Source organism: Apus apus, chromosome Z (assembly GCF_020740795.1).
Source record: "Apus apus isolate bApuApu2 chromosome Z, bApuApu2.pri.cur, whole genome shotgun sequence".
Lineage (NCBI taxonomy): Eukaryota > Metazoa > Chordata > Aves > Apodiformes > Apodidae > Apus > Apus apus.
In genome coordinates, this window is record NC_067312.1 from 65215541 (window position 1) to 65231349 (window position 15809).

The window sequence follows — 15809 nt, forward strand, 5'->3', positions numbered from 1 at the left end:
ATTTTAAATTTATGTGAGATTCAATGGCAAATATGGGCAATTCTTTGTTATAATTGTCTTGTCATTGTTCAGGTCTCCCTTCTTGGAATTCTCCCAGTTTGCAGGTTACCAGTTATATGGTAATGAAGAGGTTCCAGCAGGAGGCATTATCACGGGCATTGGACGAGTATCTGGGTGAGAAATACCAGAGATCTACTGTATTTTATTATATGAAAAGTAAGAAGTGATAGTTTTGTTTAGTTTTTTATTATATTTTGTTAGCGTTTTCAGTGTTCCGTTTCTGACATCTCAAAAAAGTCAACAAAAATTAGCTAAAAATGAGTAATTTAAAATTTTTTTTTTCTAGTTATTGTATCCCATATTAAAGCAGGACACACGTAAGAGTTTCCGGTGTCCAATGAAGGAATGTGATTAGTACATCGGTAAGATAATTTTCAGAAAACAGAGCAGTATTCAAGGCTAAGAATTAGTTTTGCTCACTAAAAGTATCTCCACAACTGTTAAAAATTGAAATTAAATATGATGCTATACAGCATTATTTTAGGGAGTGAAGGGGCAGTGAAACAGCACATCCTAGTGCTGAGACTGCTGTTACAAAGTGCATTTGAGGGAATGCAGATGAGGTCTCTTTCTTAGCATCGGAGGTTTGAGGGTCCTTGGCGTGGTGCAGTTTTTAACCAACAAAACATACTTACATTAGAAATATTTTTCTCTCATAAACTTGTTTTATTTGTAGGGTGGAGTGCTTGATTGTTGCTAATGATGCAACTGTCAAAGGTGGTACCTATTATCCCATCACTGTTAAGAAACATTTACGTGCTCAAGAAATTGCCATGCAAAATCATCTCCCTTGCCTGTATCTTGGTAAGTCCTATTGCAGAAATAACAAATCTCCTTTGTTAAGGGCAGCTCAGGATCTCTAGGTAAGACACTAAATAAATGTTGAGATGGGTGTGTTTGACTAACCAGGTATGTATTTTAGGTGTATATTCCAGTGGATGTGTTTAAATCAGCATCAGAGGAGAAATACACCTCTGCTGTCTCAATTTAAAAAATACAGTATGTTAGTCCTTATCTGTTCTGTTTGGTTTAGCAATTTGCATAGCAGCTGAGAAGCTTTCCAGTTGGGTGTTTTGCTAGTCAGAATGCTTGTACTAACTAAATAGTCAGCATAAAGGGAGGTCCTTGCCTGCATAAGTGTTTATAATTTCTTGCCTTGCTGGTAGGCCAAACATGTAAAAAATACTGTGAGAAGGATTAGGAGAAATGTGAATTCGTAAATATTAGTGGAGGGGATAGAGGGACAGTGTGGATGGGGAGTTTGTGGGATTGTAATGCTGTAATCTAAAGAGTCCTGGAGGGAAGAGGAAAGCTAGAATGTATTTTAGTAAAAAAAAAAAAAAAAGAGGAAACTTAATTTTACTGTTTGCAAAACAAGTATGATTTTTTAGTCTGAATTATCGGCAAATTCTGCCTCTTATTTTTTAGTGAGTTATCAGTGAGCAATTATGTGATTCTACTCTTTTAAGATGTTATGGAATGAGGAACTGTGGAACATAGATATGCCTTTGAACCAAAATTTTAATTTTTTTATTCCACCTTTGAGATGTATAGTCCCTGTGGATATAGTGCTCAGCATTCAAACCTGGTTTACCTTTACAGTTTGTATGCCTGGGCTTGTTTCACATGATTTCTGTTGTGCTATCAAGAGGGAGTACTCTGTAGTCAGCCAGCACTTTGCCGACCATGTCATTTCCATGCTGTTTGAACTGCCTTTTCCCTCAGTAGTAGCCATGTTGGTGTCAATTCTCTGATGTAGACACCTAGTGCCATTTGTCACTGAGTCAGTCTCTGGTGTGGGCATTTTCTTATGTGTTCAGGGATGGCCCTTTTCACAGCATTGGTGTGTTGACCAGGCTGGAGTTTGTCTAGTTGCTGGAGTTGATGTTGGTTGGGGAGGGCAGTTCTGCAAGGGCTGGGCTGGAAATCAAAACCCTGCTTCATGATAAAGCTGAATGTAGGGCATCACTGGCTGCAGTCATGCAACATGAGAATGTGCATGTGGACTGTTGCTCTTCGGTGAAAATTAGTCACCAGGAGCCAGATATCTCAGTGATGCTTAGCCTCACTGTACTTTTCCTTCTAGTTTTCTGTCCTTTGAAGTCTTAGGACACAATGTATTTCATTATCTGGGAGTGGAGAGGTTGCAGACCTGTAAGCTGGAGAGCACATCATGAGGCAAGGACACAATAAGTGAAGGTTCCTAAACATAGTATAAGGTCTTTGGTATGTCTGTATAATCAGGGTCTGAAAGTACACACACTATACCTCTTGAACTGGGTGGTGGTTAGGCTTGCCCTTTTTTGGAACTTGTGACAGAATTGCAATAGAATAATTGAGTTAAAATTGTACATTTAGAGTGCTCTTAGTTTAAGTGTTTTGCAGTAAGATGAGTTTAGAAGTTTGTATAGGGTGTGTGATTGAATCTCTAAGCACATCTGAATCTTTTTTCTGTTAGAATTATTGGGATGGATGTTACTGGGGGAGTGTTAATATTTTCCTGTGTTTTTTGATAAGAATATACTAGTATACCCAGATTCATGGAAATACTTACACTGTTAGTGATAGTAATTGTTGTATGTTTTAAGTAACCTGCAGATACTTAGCCACCAACTTGCACAATAACATGTCTTTGAACAGTGTTATACACTTATTCATTCACTCTAGTTGATTCAGGAGGAGCAAATTTACCTCGGCAAGCGGAAGTTTTTCCAGATCGAGACCATTTTGGCCGTATTTTCTATAATCAAGCAGTCATGTCCTCACAAGGAATTCCACAGGTAATTTTATTTTACTTAAGAGTGAAATGGACTAATTAGTTTTCATGCTTGTTGCCTTTGTATGGTTTCAAGGTTTGTAGCCATAGAACTGTGTTGTGCTGACCTCATGGCCCGTTCTGGGGATTGGAGTCACTGTAAACACAGTAACTGTCCACAGAATATCATTATTGTCTTGAAGAAGCTGTCTTCTTTCTCGGCCTTAGTGTTAATGATGTGACCTACCTGCTCCTATCTTGGAGTGGGAGAAAAAGGGTCTTGACAACATGGTGCATAGGGCCATGTGAGGAAGCACTAGGAAGTCTCTTGAAACAGATTATTATTCTGCATCAGTGCTGTAAAGGTGAGGAACCATTTGATGATGGCTAGTAAATGAGACACACTTACAGCTAACAGGGATTTGTATATTTCTGTACCCATTTAATACACTGATGTGCTGTGTGATAAAACTGCACCAACAATGTGGTTATTTTCTGATGTATTAATGATGCATAGAATTCTTGCTAGTCACAGTTCCTATATTTAGAAGGGGGTTTGTGTCATGGGTATTTCAGGAATGCGTGGGGGTCAGTAATTTGATGCAGGTGGCAAGCTAGGGGAGGTTTGCTTCTCTATGTATTACTTTTGAAGAATGTAGAACTGGTTGAGGACGTGATTGCTCATAGCATCCTTGATTGCAGTGAAAGTAGAGGGCAGAGGTGAGGAAAGCAGGTAGCAGGATAGACACTGGACTTCAGGGGAGTAGTCATGGGCTTGTTAAGGGAATGGTAAGTAGGAACCTGTGAGAGGCTGCCAGGGAAGGCAGAGGAGTCCGTTGCATTTGAATATAACCTCCTCCAAATAAAGGACTGCTCCAGGAAAGCAGATGACCAGGTCATTCTTACAGAGTTGCTGTCAAGTCAATCAACTCCCAGCCTCTTCATATGGTTGTGTAGACCCCTCATATACCTGCCTCTTACTCCCCTTTGCAGATCAGAGGATTCAAGCTTACTTAGCTGTTCTTCCTATAGAAAGTGTTCCGTATCGTTGATTGTCTTAGTTTATCTTCTGTAAACCTTTTTGATTATTTTTTTTTTATACTACTTAGTGAGCTGCTGTTTTCACTGAATTGTCTCAATTTCATCTGCTCCTAGCAGTAGTGGTCAATTCAATGCATATAACTTTATATTGGTTGGATCAAAGAAAGTGAAATAATTTTTCAGGATATTCCAGCTGAAAAGAAAAGTTGCTTTAGAGTGTTTGTCTTAAAAATACATGTTGGAACCTCAGGCAGAGTAAAAGTTTAGTTAACTTGCTGTTTCATCTCAGTACTGTCATGGAAGTGTTTCACTGCCATGTTATTTCGACATATTTAGCTGTTAAACTCATCATTAATACAAAATGGAAGTAGGACATCTGTCAATGAGAAGCATGGTTGGGCTGGAACTGTTTTTATTTATTCTCCTTGAGAAGCTGTTCTTGTTTGAATCCTCCAGTCCAGAAGGAGGAACTAGCAGCTAATACTTCCTTTCAGTGCAAAGCAGGTGAATCCATCAAAGTTATGGCATCCCATCTGACTCCTTACATAGCAGACGTGGGCTTAGCGTGATTTCTGAGGAAACTAGATTTGCTATTTGGTACCTTTTTGGCACATTCTGAAAGAAAGTGAGACTTTAAATCTTCAACCATCTTTACCATGAATCCTGAAATCCATTGCCTCCAGAGAAATCCAAGGCAATTCATGAAATCTCTTTAGAAAGTCTAAGATAATTTAACTTCTGCAATTCTTTTATCTCCATCAATAAAAATGGAGCAATTATGGTGATCAGCTGGGTCTCCAGAGAAAAAGTACTGTTCAGTTAGAACAAAAATATTTATGAAAAAAGATGGTTTACAAGCTGACCATCCTGCAGAATCATGGATAGCTCTAGGTTGTACTTTAGATTTATATGTGTGAATAAAATTGGTCCCAGCATTTTTATGGAACAGCAAGCGTCAAAGAAGACAGTCACAAGGTTGTTTTGCTGAATTATCTTTTTAGGAGAAGTTTTGGTAAATTTTATTTTTGCGACAGACTCCAATCATTATCTGATATGGGAGTAGTGACTTTTAGATGTGTTGTCAAAGATTAATGTGTAAACCCAGTTTGGAAGGCTGGAATTACAATTACTGACATTATGCAGGACTTTCCTAGAAATGCCTGGCCCCAAAGTCACACTAATGTTTTCCTGATTATCTTGAAAGAACTTCATCTTATGTGTAAAGTTCCTTATAAAGTTGAATTTGTTTTTACTTTTACCATATAGAGTTACATTAAGAGTAACATTGTACTCCTATACAATAAAATACAAGTATAGGAAAGATTTGCCTTTTAATAAAACAGTTGGAATATGACACTGATGAAAGTTTAGTTTTCTTAAAATATTTATAGAAGACTGGGAAAAATGCTTTTCTAAAATGTCTCCTTGAATGAAGAGGTGTGTTTTGTTTGGGAGATGTTTCTGTTATTTGTTTCATCTCAAAAAAGGCAGTGTTAGCATTTGCAAATCCACCATTGATTCAGTGCTAGTGGACTGTAGTAGCTAGAATCGTCTTCCCTGTCTGAGAGGATGTTTCATTAGGAAATGGTGTTAGGAAATTATTCTCCCTCAGATTGCCTTTCTGGTTGATTCTCCTGACATGGGAGTCTGGATGTTGCTGCTTTTTAACCTGCTGTTGTTTGTTGTTGCCTGCCTAAAGGTCTGTTTCATCCGTTCATCAGCCCTTCTCAATTTTGCCCTTAAAGTGCTCAATTTTTTATTTTTTTTTTTCCAGTTGCCTATTGTGCTTTTAATTTTCCTCTCCACTTTCACCTGTGACTAATTTATTATATGTCTACTGCAGCTTTAAATTGCATTGATGTCTGTATGGCTGTGAATCAGAAAGCTGTAATTAGCTTCTCGTTAGCTGCTTCCTAAGCTCTCGCACACCTGTGTGCTGCATGGATGCAATGGGGAGCTGCTCAGTGGGGATTAAATCCTGTATGTGCATTCAGAATTGTTGATCTTCATTGAGCTCTTAAATAATCGCCTATGCAGTAATTCAAAGAATGAAGTCAGGAAGGTAGCACATTAGCTGGGAATTTGAGGCTGTGCTACCTAGCAACTAGAATACGGAGTTTACCAGTATATACAGTTTATGTATGGAAAAAGTAAAACCTGAGTTGCAGTTTAAATGCAGGCATTTCAGCATGAGCATGGTAGAACTAGGAATACAGAAAAATACAGATTCTGCAGAAAAAGTCAAAATAACTTTTTCCTCAAGTTTCTCCCATTTCTAGAGGCTTATGTTATCTGAGTATTTACCTGGAACCTCTGGGTAAGTTTATTAAATGCAGAACAGAATACTGAGGATCAATCATGTGACTCTGAATATAGTTAAAATTCTGAAAATAGTTTGCTGAAAAAGCTGTTTGGTTTGATGATAATAGGTTGATATAGTTCATCTGCTTTGGGTACAAGTAATGTGATTTGGACGTTTAATTTCTGTGTGCTGTTTTCTGTTCAGAGCAAACATTAAATTATCATTTAACCCAGAATGCTACTTGATGTCACTTTAGAAATATTTTTAAACAAAATTAACATAAAATAACACTGTTCTGTGTTTTAATTTTTGTTGTTGTTGTGAAGAAGAGTGTTAGATTAGACAACTACTTTATTACTGTCTGCCTTTTTCATATGAGTATTCAAGCACAAGAAAGATATGCACCTGTTGGAATGTGTCCAGAGAAGGGCCATGAAAATGATACAAGGGCTGGAGCACCTCTCTTATGAGGACAGGCTGAGGGAGTTGGGGTTGTTTAGCCTGAAGAAGAGAAGGCTCTGGGGGGACCTCATAGTGGCCTTCCAGTACCTGAAGGGGGCCTGCAGGAAAGCTGGGGAGGGACTGATTACAAGGGCTTGTAGCAAGAGGACAAGGGTAGTGGTTGTAAACTGAAAGAAGAGAGATTTAGTTTAGAGAACAGGTGGAAATTCTACAGCATGAGGGTGGTGTGACACTGGAACAGGCTGCCCAGAGATGTTGTGGAGGCTCCATCCCTGGAGGTGTTCAAGGGCAGGTTGGATGGGGCTCTGAGCAGCCTGTTCTAGTGGGAGGTGTCTCTGCCCATGCAGGGGAGTTGGAACTCAATGATTTCAAGGTCCCTTCCAACTCCAAACATTCTGTGATTCTGTGATCCTTCTGCCTTTGAAGGGGCACCCCTGAATGAGAAGTTAAATGAGAAACTTCACCCTCATGATCATACACTGCTATGGTATTCATCATGTCTGGGATCAAGTCTGTTTTGTAAAAGTGTCACCAAAATATTACTGTTAGAAAATGTTCATTGTTTAGAAGTTCATCTCAAAATTAGGATGAAGCTAAGATTATTCATGCTAAAGCCTGTAAGATACTCAACACACCTGGCAAGGTGCAGAGTAAATTAGTTGATCCATTGAAGAACTAAAGTTGAATATTAGTAAATGTGATGAATTTTCTTCAAATGATGTTGACATTGATGAAATGATGCCAATAAGCAACACCAAATGCTCTCACTTAAATATAAATACCAAGAGCAACCTCTGGGTTTCAGCCTTTTACCATTCATTGGTAAAAACAAGTGTCACAGAATCATAGAATAGAATGGTTTGCGTTGGAAAGGATCTTAAAAATCGTCTAAATCCAACCCCCCTGCATTGGCAGGGACACCTCCCACTAGATCAGGTTGCTCAGAGCCCCTTCCAACCTGGTCTTGAACATTTTGAGGGATGGGGCTTCCTCGAGGTCACTGGGCAACCTCTTCCTGTGCCTTACCACCCTCACAGTGAATAATTTCTTCCTAATGTCTAATTTAAATCTCCCCTTTTCAAGTTTTAATCCATTACCCCTTCACCTCTTTCTACAAGCCCTTGTAAAAGTCCCTCCACAGCTTTCCTGTAGCCCCTTTCAGGTACTGGAAGGCCTCTATGAGGTCTCCCAGAGCCTTCTCTTCTCCAGGCCGAAACCTCCAAGTCTCTCAGCTTGGCTTTATAGCAGAGGTGTTGCAGCCCTCAGATCATCTCTGTGGCTCTCCTTTGTACTCTCTCCGGGAGTTTCATGTCCTTCTTCTGTTGTGGGCTTCAGAACTGGACAAATTCCAGGTAGGGTCTCATGAGAGTGAAGTAGAGCAGGAGAATCACCTCCCTTGACCTGCTGCTGTACTTCTTTTGATGCAGGCTAGGACATGGTTGGCTTTCTGGGCTGCAAGAGCACGCTGCCAGCCCATACTGAGGTTCTCATTCACCATCACTACCAATGTGTGCCTCTTTAATTAAAACTTTTGACATATGTAGCTCGTGGTACTTCATATATGGAATTTTCCTGCAGGGTGGCCTGAAAACTATAGTTTTAAGAGAGTGTTGAAAACTAGTGATACTCCTTTTTTTTTTTTTTTCCCTCCTTTCTTTTTTTAAGAAAAGCTAAAACATAAAAGTTTGCTCTGTCAGACAATAATAATCTTCCAGTGCTATCCCAGAACCTGTATTAAAATCAGTACAATATATGATAGTAGTGTGTGCCTTTGCTATTTTTATGGGTTGGACAATTCATTAACTTGTGTTTTTTGTTTTCCAAACAGATAGCAGTAGTAATGGGATCCTGTACAGCAGGAGGAGCATATGTACCTGCCATGGCTGATGAAAGTATCATTGTTGGCAAACAGGGAACAATATTCTTGGGAGGGCCACCGCTGGTAAGGACACAGAAGTTTCTGGTGACATAGTCCCCCCAAAAACTGTGTGCTACTGAGAGCTTAAACTATTGAAACCTTTCATGGTGAGATACTTCCAGATCTTCTGTAGATTAGTTGGTATATTTTAAGTATATCTGAATGTTTATATCCTAAATTTCAGTATTTTTTTCTGTTAAAGGTATATATATTAATCAGACTTTGTTGAAGTGTTTTTATAGTACTGCTTTTAGATTGTCATGTGCATTTTAAATTACAAGAATGCTTCTCTATTCAGTTATGCACTCTCCAGTTTTGACTTGAATTTAAAAAAAAAAATACAAGCATGTTGTATCTCAGTCAAGATCAGAGAACTGAAGAAGCAGGCCTGATCTGCTGTGTTTTGTGTCAGTTTACTGAGAAAGGACTTGCGCTTATGATGGAGTTTGTAATTATTTCCTTACTTTCTTAGTAAGGAAATTGTAAGGAAGCTGACCTGAAGAACTCCTGTGAATTAAAACTTACTTTATTGTGGAACTCATAGTGAAATTTGTGACTGTGCAAAATACTGCAGCGTAAGACACCTTTAGTATTATAGTAGTTTGGTTTCAACAGGTAAGGGAGTCCTTGAGTGGGGTTTATTTTTTTAAAAAACAGCTGTACCACTGTATGTTCTAGTGTAGGCTCAGTTTTATACTGGTATGAATTTACTTAACTTTATGAGAAGAAAGGACTTTCCAGTAGTAAATGTTCTCTTAGTGCTAGGGCTAACAGATAGAGCAGCACCCAGCACAACCATTGTAGTCTCAGTGAAGTCTGGATAAACTTGTTTTTTTGAAATAGTCAAGTATTTGTCTCATAGCAAGCTGGTCTGAGATGGCACTGTTTGCTGTTGTGGTTATAGTCTTTGGGAACTCTTAGATGTGTTTACTGCTCCTTAGAATTCTAGAATGTCTTTGTCTGTTGGAATTTCTTTGGCAGTAGTTGTTTCAAATGTCTTACCTAGGTCTTTGTTCCCATTTATATTGTATTAGTCTGTTTCAGCTTGTTGTTTATAGGTAATCTTCCCTCAGAATTAAGAAATTTTCTGTAAATTTATCACTGTGATTTAGATATTAGGAGTTTCATGGTGAAAAGTGGCATAAATATGAATGAATGAATATATTAGCTGAGAATAACGTATTAGTTGAGTGAGTAATACTGGGTGATTCATGCATTTTTATATTGAGATAAGGAAATTAGTACTATGAAATAAATTAACTTTTACATGACACCCTTACTACCTTGGCTATTGTGTTAATCACCCTGGTTGCAGGGCGACAACACCTGAGTTGTCCAAGCACAAACTCTTTCTAGGCCCAGCACAGTTCATGATCTTAGAATCAGTGGCATATAAAGTGGCAGTACTGCCTCATGAGGCTTGCTCAGGTTCAGGGTAATTTGTAGCAGAAGCTCAGCTAGTTAATCTGACAGACCTGAGCAAACTCAGCTCTTCTGAAATGGCATTTCCATTGGCAAGAGTCCTGGGGAGTGCTGTTCACCTTGAGTGATTCAGGATGGATCTATGTGAGAGCTGGAAAGGTTCATCAGACGCTGGGAGATGCCTTGGGTACACCAAGTGCTGTGTCCTGGAGAGCTTGCTCACACCATTTTCTTCCAATATCCAGCATTAAGCAGATACAAAATAAGACAGCTGATACCCAGTATTGCCTAGGAAGCTGGCTGGGAAGCTGAGAAAAAGGGAAGCAGACTCTCATTCTTAGGGGATGGTAATTGTTTTGACATCTTAAAGCAGTTTTGGTCATACATGTGTGTCACTGAGATGTAGTGCATGAGACCTGCCAGGATAGGCAGCTGAAAGAAAGTGACCTGAGTCAAGTCTTGTAGGGAAGACTTGGCTAGACAAGTCAGTGACTGCAAGGATGTTTTGAAGTTAAAAAGGATGAAAGCTTTTCACCACTTCCAGAGGAAGATTTCACAACTGTCCTCCAGTTTAATTTGTTCCTTAGCAACCTGCCAATGTAGTGATCCTTATCTTTGTGCGTATAGATCAAACTTTAATATCACTACCTGTCAGCTTTTGTGTTTGGTAGAACTTTTCATACTCTCACTGAAAATACTCCTTTTGCCTTTTTCTAAGCATCAAAATTACTTCACACACTCCCATAGAAACTTCCATTCCGTGTTGCAGCAGATATTGAAGTTGTTATTGTGTATGCTCTGTTCCCCAAAAAGTCTTTCCTGTACAAAGAAAATTGGATTGGATTTTATAATTCACTTGCCTAAAACAAAACATCCGAAGGAAATGAAAGAAAATCCCTGATGTCTCTTACAATTGGTCTTGGGATATGTATACTGAAAAAACAGTGAATTGCAGGTACAGTCCAAAGTTTGAAGTGTGAGTTTCCCTGGCCTTATTTTTAGGAAGTTGAGGAGTAATGAATTAATGAAAAGATAGATCCCACTAGTAAGGGAGGAGTCACAGTAGTGGTATTATCAGGGCCTTTCTTCTGCACTCCATCAAGCTGAAGAATCCAAATCCTCACCCTTAGTCATAGTACTTGGTAGCTCAGAATGCTGTATTGACCTGTAGGCTTCTTCATTCCAGACACTTTGGGTTCTTTCTTCCCCAGGGAAAAATTTTTACTTTCTGCCTCAGCAGTGTAGCAAAGCCTGGTAAAAAGGGATAAGTTTGTCAAAGTTGTATATATTTATGTGCTGAGAACTCTTCTACGTGTCAGCCTGATCTATTGTCGGAAATACACATTTTATCTAAAGTTTGTGTTCATTTCTGATGACTGCTAGCTGAAGGAGATTAAACAGGGATTTCTTTGAAAATCCCCTCATATCTTGTCAAGGCTCTATTTTGTGAATTTAGGGTTTAATGAACTTTAAGAAAGTTAGTACTGTTTAAACTACTGTTTGTAGAAAGCTCTATTCCACTGCAGTACCTTGGAAGATGATGGAGCAAATAATCCTGGAAACTATTTCCAAAAACACTACAGACAAGAAGGTGACTGTGGGTAGTCAGTACGGATTTTCAACGGGGCAATGAGGCCTGACCAAACTGATAGTCTTCTGTTCTGTTTCGACTGGCTCAGTGGAAGCAGAGAGAGCAGTGGGCGTTGTTTATATTAACTTTGATAAGGCTTTTGACACTGTCTCAGCAAAGGGAGGAAGTGCAGACTGGGTAAATGACCTGCCTGAACTGCTGTGCTCAAGCTGGAGATCAGTCACAAGTGGTGTACCCTGGAGGTCAGTAGTGGGACCAGCACCATTTAACATCTTCATTGATGACCTGGGCAGTGGTCCAAAGCTCACCATCAGCGAACTTGCAGATGATAAACACCTGTGAAGAGTGGTTAGTAGACCAGATGATTTGGCTTCCTTTCAGAAGGACCTCAACAGCCTGAAGAAAGGGGCTGAACCAAACTGTTTAAAGTTAAAACATGGTAAGCAAATGCTCCACGGAGGTGTAGTCCGGTGTACCAGAATAGGCTGGAGACCAACTGCTGTGTTGTGGTGGACACCAAGTTGAACATCAGGCAACAAATGCCCTTGCAGCAAAGGCAGCCAGCAACGTCCTGGGCGTGCATTAGGGAGGATGTTTCCAGCTAGTAAAGGGTGGTGATTCTTTCTATCTACTCAGCTTCTGTAAGGCACGTTTGGGGTGCTAGGTCTGACTCTCAGCTTTCCAGACCAAGACAGACATGGACAAACTTAAGTTAGTCGGTGAAGTTCCATGGAGCTAATGAAGGAACTGGAGCATTTATGATGTGAAGAGAAGCTGAGAGACATGGGGCTTTGCAGCCTGGTGAAGAAATTGCTCAGGAGGAATCACAAAATCATAAAGTTACTTGTTAAGTGCTACGTTTTTTATGTGAAAATGCGTATTCATAAATATAAAAGGTGTGTAAGTATACTCGAACAATGGACACAGAAATAAATGAAATAGAAAGCGGAGAATCTAAATAAAACCTACATATTAATGCTAGAATAAGGATGCAAAGAGAAATAAAGTATTTTTGACAAGACTCTGTCACATTCTAAGTGCTCTGAGGGAGAGTAACTGAGGATATTCTACTAATGAGGAAGCATTCTGCAAAAGTCTCCTTTATTGCTGTAACTAAGCAGTATAAATATTAATGCAAAACAAGTGTCAGCTCTAAAGCTTATTTTCCTTTTCTTGTGGTAGGTTAAAGCAGCAACAGGTGAAGAGGTATCAGCAGAGGATCTTGGAGGGGCAGATCTTCACTGCAGGTTTAAAGAAATATTTTCCCAGAGTTAATTTTTTCAGTTTTTTAGACCTTATTAGGGTATATTTTATTTTATATTTAGATATTTTTAGCCTATATTTAGATTTTGAAAATTAACATTTTCTGTGTCTCACATTTTCTGTGCCTGTCTGGTGCTGGTTAACCATTTTACTGTTGGAGCAGCATATTTACCTTATATTACTCTAGTTAGGATTTTGTATCCTCTGTTTACTCCTTTAAAATACTTAGATGTCTGGTATACTGCAGCATCATGCATAATATGGAGGACTATTTTATACTGTTTAATACTGAGTGTTCATAAGTAGTACACATTGAGAAAGGCATTTTGCATATTGTGTCTTTCTTACTGTCAGAACTTAATACAAACAAGATGAAAATACCTTGTGCTCTTTGTAAGAGAATGCTTGCTGTCAGAACAGAATTCTGTGCACTTTCTAGTTCTAAAATGAGTAGCAAGTAAAGTTGGCATTACTGTACAATAAGTTAAACATTGCTGTGCAATAAATGCTTAAATTTTACTTTGGTTTACTGAAGTGAATAAATTATTATTTTCAGGGGCAGTCCATACCAATTCTGTAAACCTATGTTTTCTCTATAACTTCAAATGAATTTTAATTTAAATTTGAACAATGTGTGTCATTTTCCATACTGTCACTTTGATTTTTTTACTCTGTAGAGTTGCACTTTTATGTTATCTCTGACAACTTGAGTGTGCTGTTTCAAAGAAAAGTTCAGGCATTGGTTTTATTTTGAAAGCAATTTCCTAACAAAACATTGTAAGCTCCATTTTAACATCTAGATTTTAATGATAAATATAAAACTTCTGAAGTCTTAAAAGTTTTTAGAGCCTCCAATCTTCACTGTCAGTCTTCATATTACTATTTTTATTTATATACAGAAAATCTGGTGTAACAGATCATTATGCTTTGGATGACAATCATGCACTTCATCTAGCAAGGAAAATTGTAAGAAGTTTGAATCGCCAAAAGAAAATAGATGTAAGTGTACAGAATCTGCAAACACTGCGTTGTTTAAAGGAGAAGTGCTTTTCTTCACCTGATTTACACAACACCTTTTTTGTCTCTGACTTTAGACACATGCAAGAGTGAAGCAAATGGAACAGTGCTTCAGAATCACAGAACTGCACTTTGAAGTTAATCTAGTCTTGCAAGGTGCTTAATTCCGTTTTAAGCCAACATAATTGTTTCCATGGCTTAAAATTAGATACCTACTAAATAATCTTCTTGAATACACATTTTCTGATGATTAATGAAAGCTATAAAATTGAGGGGATAGACCTAAATCATGTTATTGTATTGATTAAAAAATGCCTTTTAGAAAATGGGATGTATAGCATGTGGGGGAGGAGTTGCCTTAACTTGTTTTGGCAGGAGATGCAAGAGAGTGAATTGAAGATTATAAAGCTCAGCAGCTGAAGGAAGACAACATGTTGTATTCAGTTGTGTGGCAGAAATTTTCAGCATTTTTTCAGAATGCTGCCTGCCTAATAGGGCACAAGGGAAAAGTAAGGAAATAGGAGAACGTACATTATTTTTTATAACATGGAAGTTGAGCATGTGTGGAGGTATATGCAGGAATAGAAGCAAAGGTAGCAGTAAGAGACAAAGTGTTACCAACCTTCAGTTTGAGAAATGTGAACTTCAGGCAAAATGAAGACAAGCCAGTACAGGCATTTTGATGCAGTTGGTGTAGAGAAAACTGCTCAAAGCAGCTGGCAAATTAATTGCTCTTTGCTTTTTTAAGTCATTATGTGGTCTCATTATTCCTTTTATGTGTAAATTGTTTTGTTAAATTGGTACAGGTGACTATAGAACCATCAGAAGAGCCTTTATTTCCTGCTGATGAAATATATGGAATAGTTGGTGACGAACTAAAAAGAAACTTTGATGTCAAAGAGGTATGAATATACATGCAAGATCCACATACCCATACATGCATACACTCATTTTTTTTAACAGAAAATCACCCTTTATATCATCATAGTGTGTCAATGGAAACCTTTTGTCAACAGAAATCTGTTTGGGGTGTATAGACAATATTTAATTTTCATAAAATATTTTAAGATTATTTTTACTTTTTTTCTGGCAGATCCATTGCAATAGCAATGACATGTTGAAAATGTAATGCTTTTTGGTTATATCTTTAAGAAGGATGAGTGAGGATGAGAGAGAAATTCTGAAAAAGCTGCTGAAAAATAGGAAGCTTGGTGTTCGCAAAAATTCAGTAGGCTTGCTGAGTGATCTAGTAGCTTTTTTTTTTTCTGCTAATTCTGTGAAAGTAAAGGTCAGATGTTTAAAAATTTGTGGAATATAAGCACTCCTAACAATTCTGTGCTCTTCCAAACATACATGGAGACTAGTGTATCTGTTAAAGGTCTAGTGTAATTATTTGCCTCAGTATCTTCATCCAAGACCATCCTTTCTGTTTTGCATAGATCCCATGTTTGGAGCCTTTTTCATTAGTAACCAAGTATATATTTTAGGAAGTCTTACTATGTACCTTTCTTAAAATACTTTGGGAGAAATTACTAAGATTTGCTTTGCATTAAGGGAAAAAAAAGGTTTAATGTTGTTGAGTCTCACACCACACCCTCAGAAGTTGTCATAGCTTAAATTTGTGTTCTTTTAAAAGTGCAATAAATATATTCTGGCAAATGGCTTGCTGTCAATGGATCTGTATTTACATAAAATGGCTTCTTTGCATCTCAGAGAAACCTCAGAACAGATCTTTGTTGCTTTTGTATGTCAGGAACTTAAGCAAAGCTCAAAATAAACATATCTGTAGGAAAGTGACGCATGGCTGTCTATGTTTTTCTCTGTAAAAATGTGAGACTGTTGTTTAATGTTTAGATGACCAGAGGTAGCAGTTTTTCTTTGAAATTTAACTAATCAGCAAAACTTTGTCCCTTTAATAATTTTAACTGTTCAATTAGAATATTCTTAATCTCAAAATGACATTTTTTATAAACATTTA

The 15809-nt window shown here is 38.0% G+C and overlaps 1 protein-coding gene across 1 annotated transcript in view; it reads left to right on the forward strand.

The window, feature by feature from the left end:
• The window catches only part of MCCC2 (methylcrotonyl-CoA carboxylase subunit 2), a 34998-nt gene that overhangs the window by 6973 nt on the left and 12216 nt on the right, over positions 1-15809 (forward strand). Inside the window, exons 4-10 of the mRNA XM_051643173.1 lie at positions 73-174; positions 737-864; positions 2728-2840; positions 8449-8562; positions 12734-12798; positions 13714-13813; positions 14638-14733. Coding sequence (XP_051499133.1) covers positions 73-174; positions 737-864; positions 2728-2840; positions 8449-8562; positions 12734-12798; positions 13714-13813; positions 14638-14733 — 718 coding nt within the window. The remainder of the gene's footprint in view (positions 1-72; positions 175-736; positions 865-2727; positions 2841-8448; positions 8563-12733; positions 12799-13713; positions 13814-14637; positions 14734-15809) is intronic.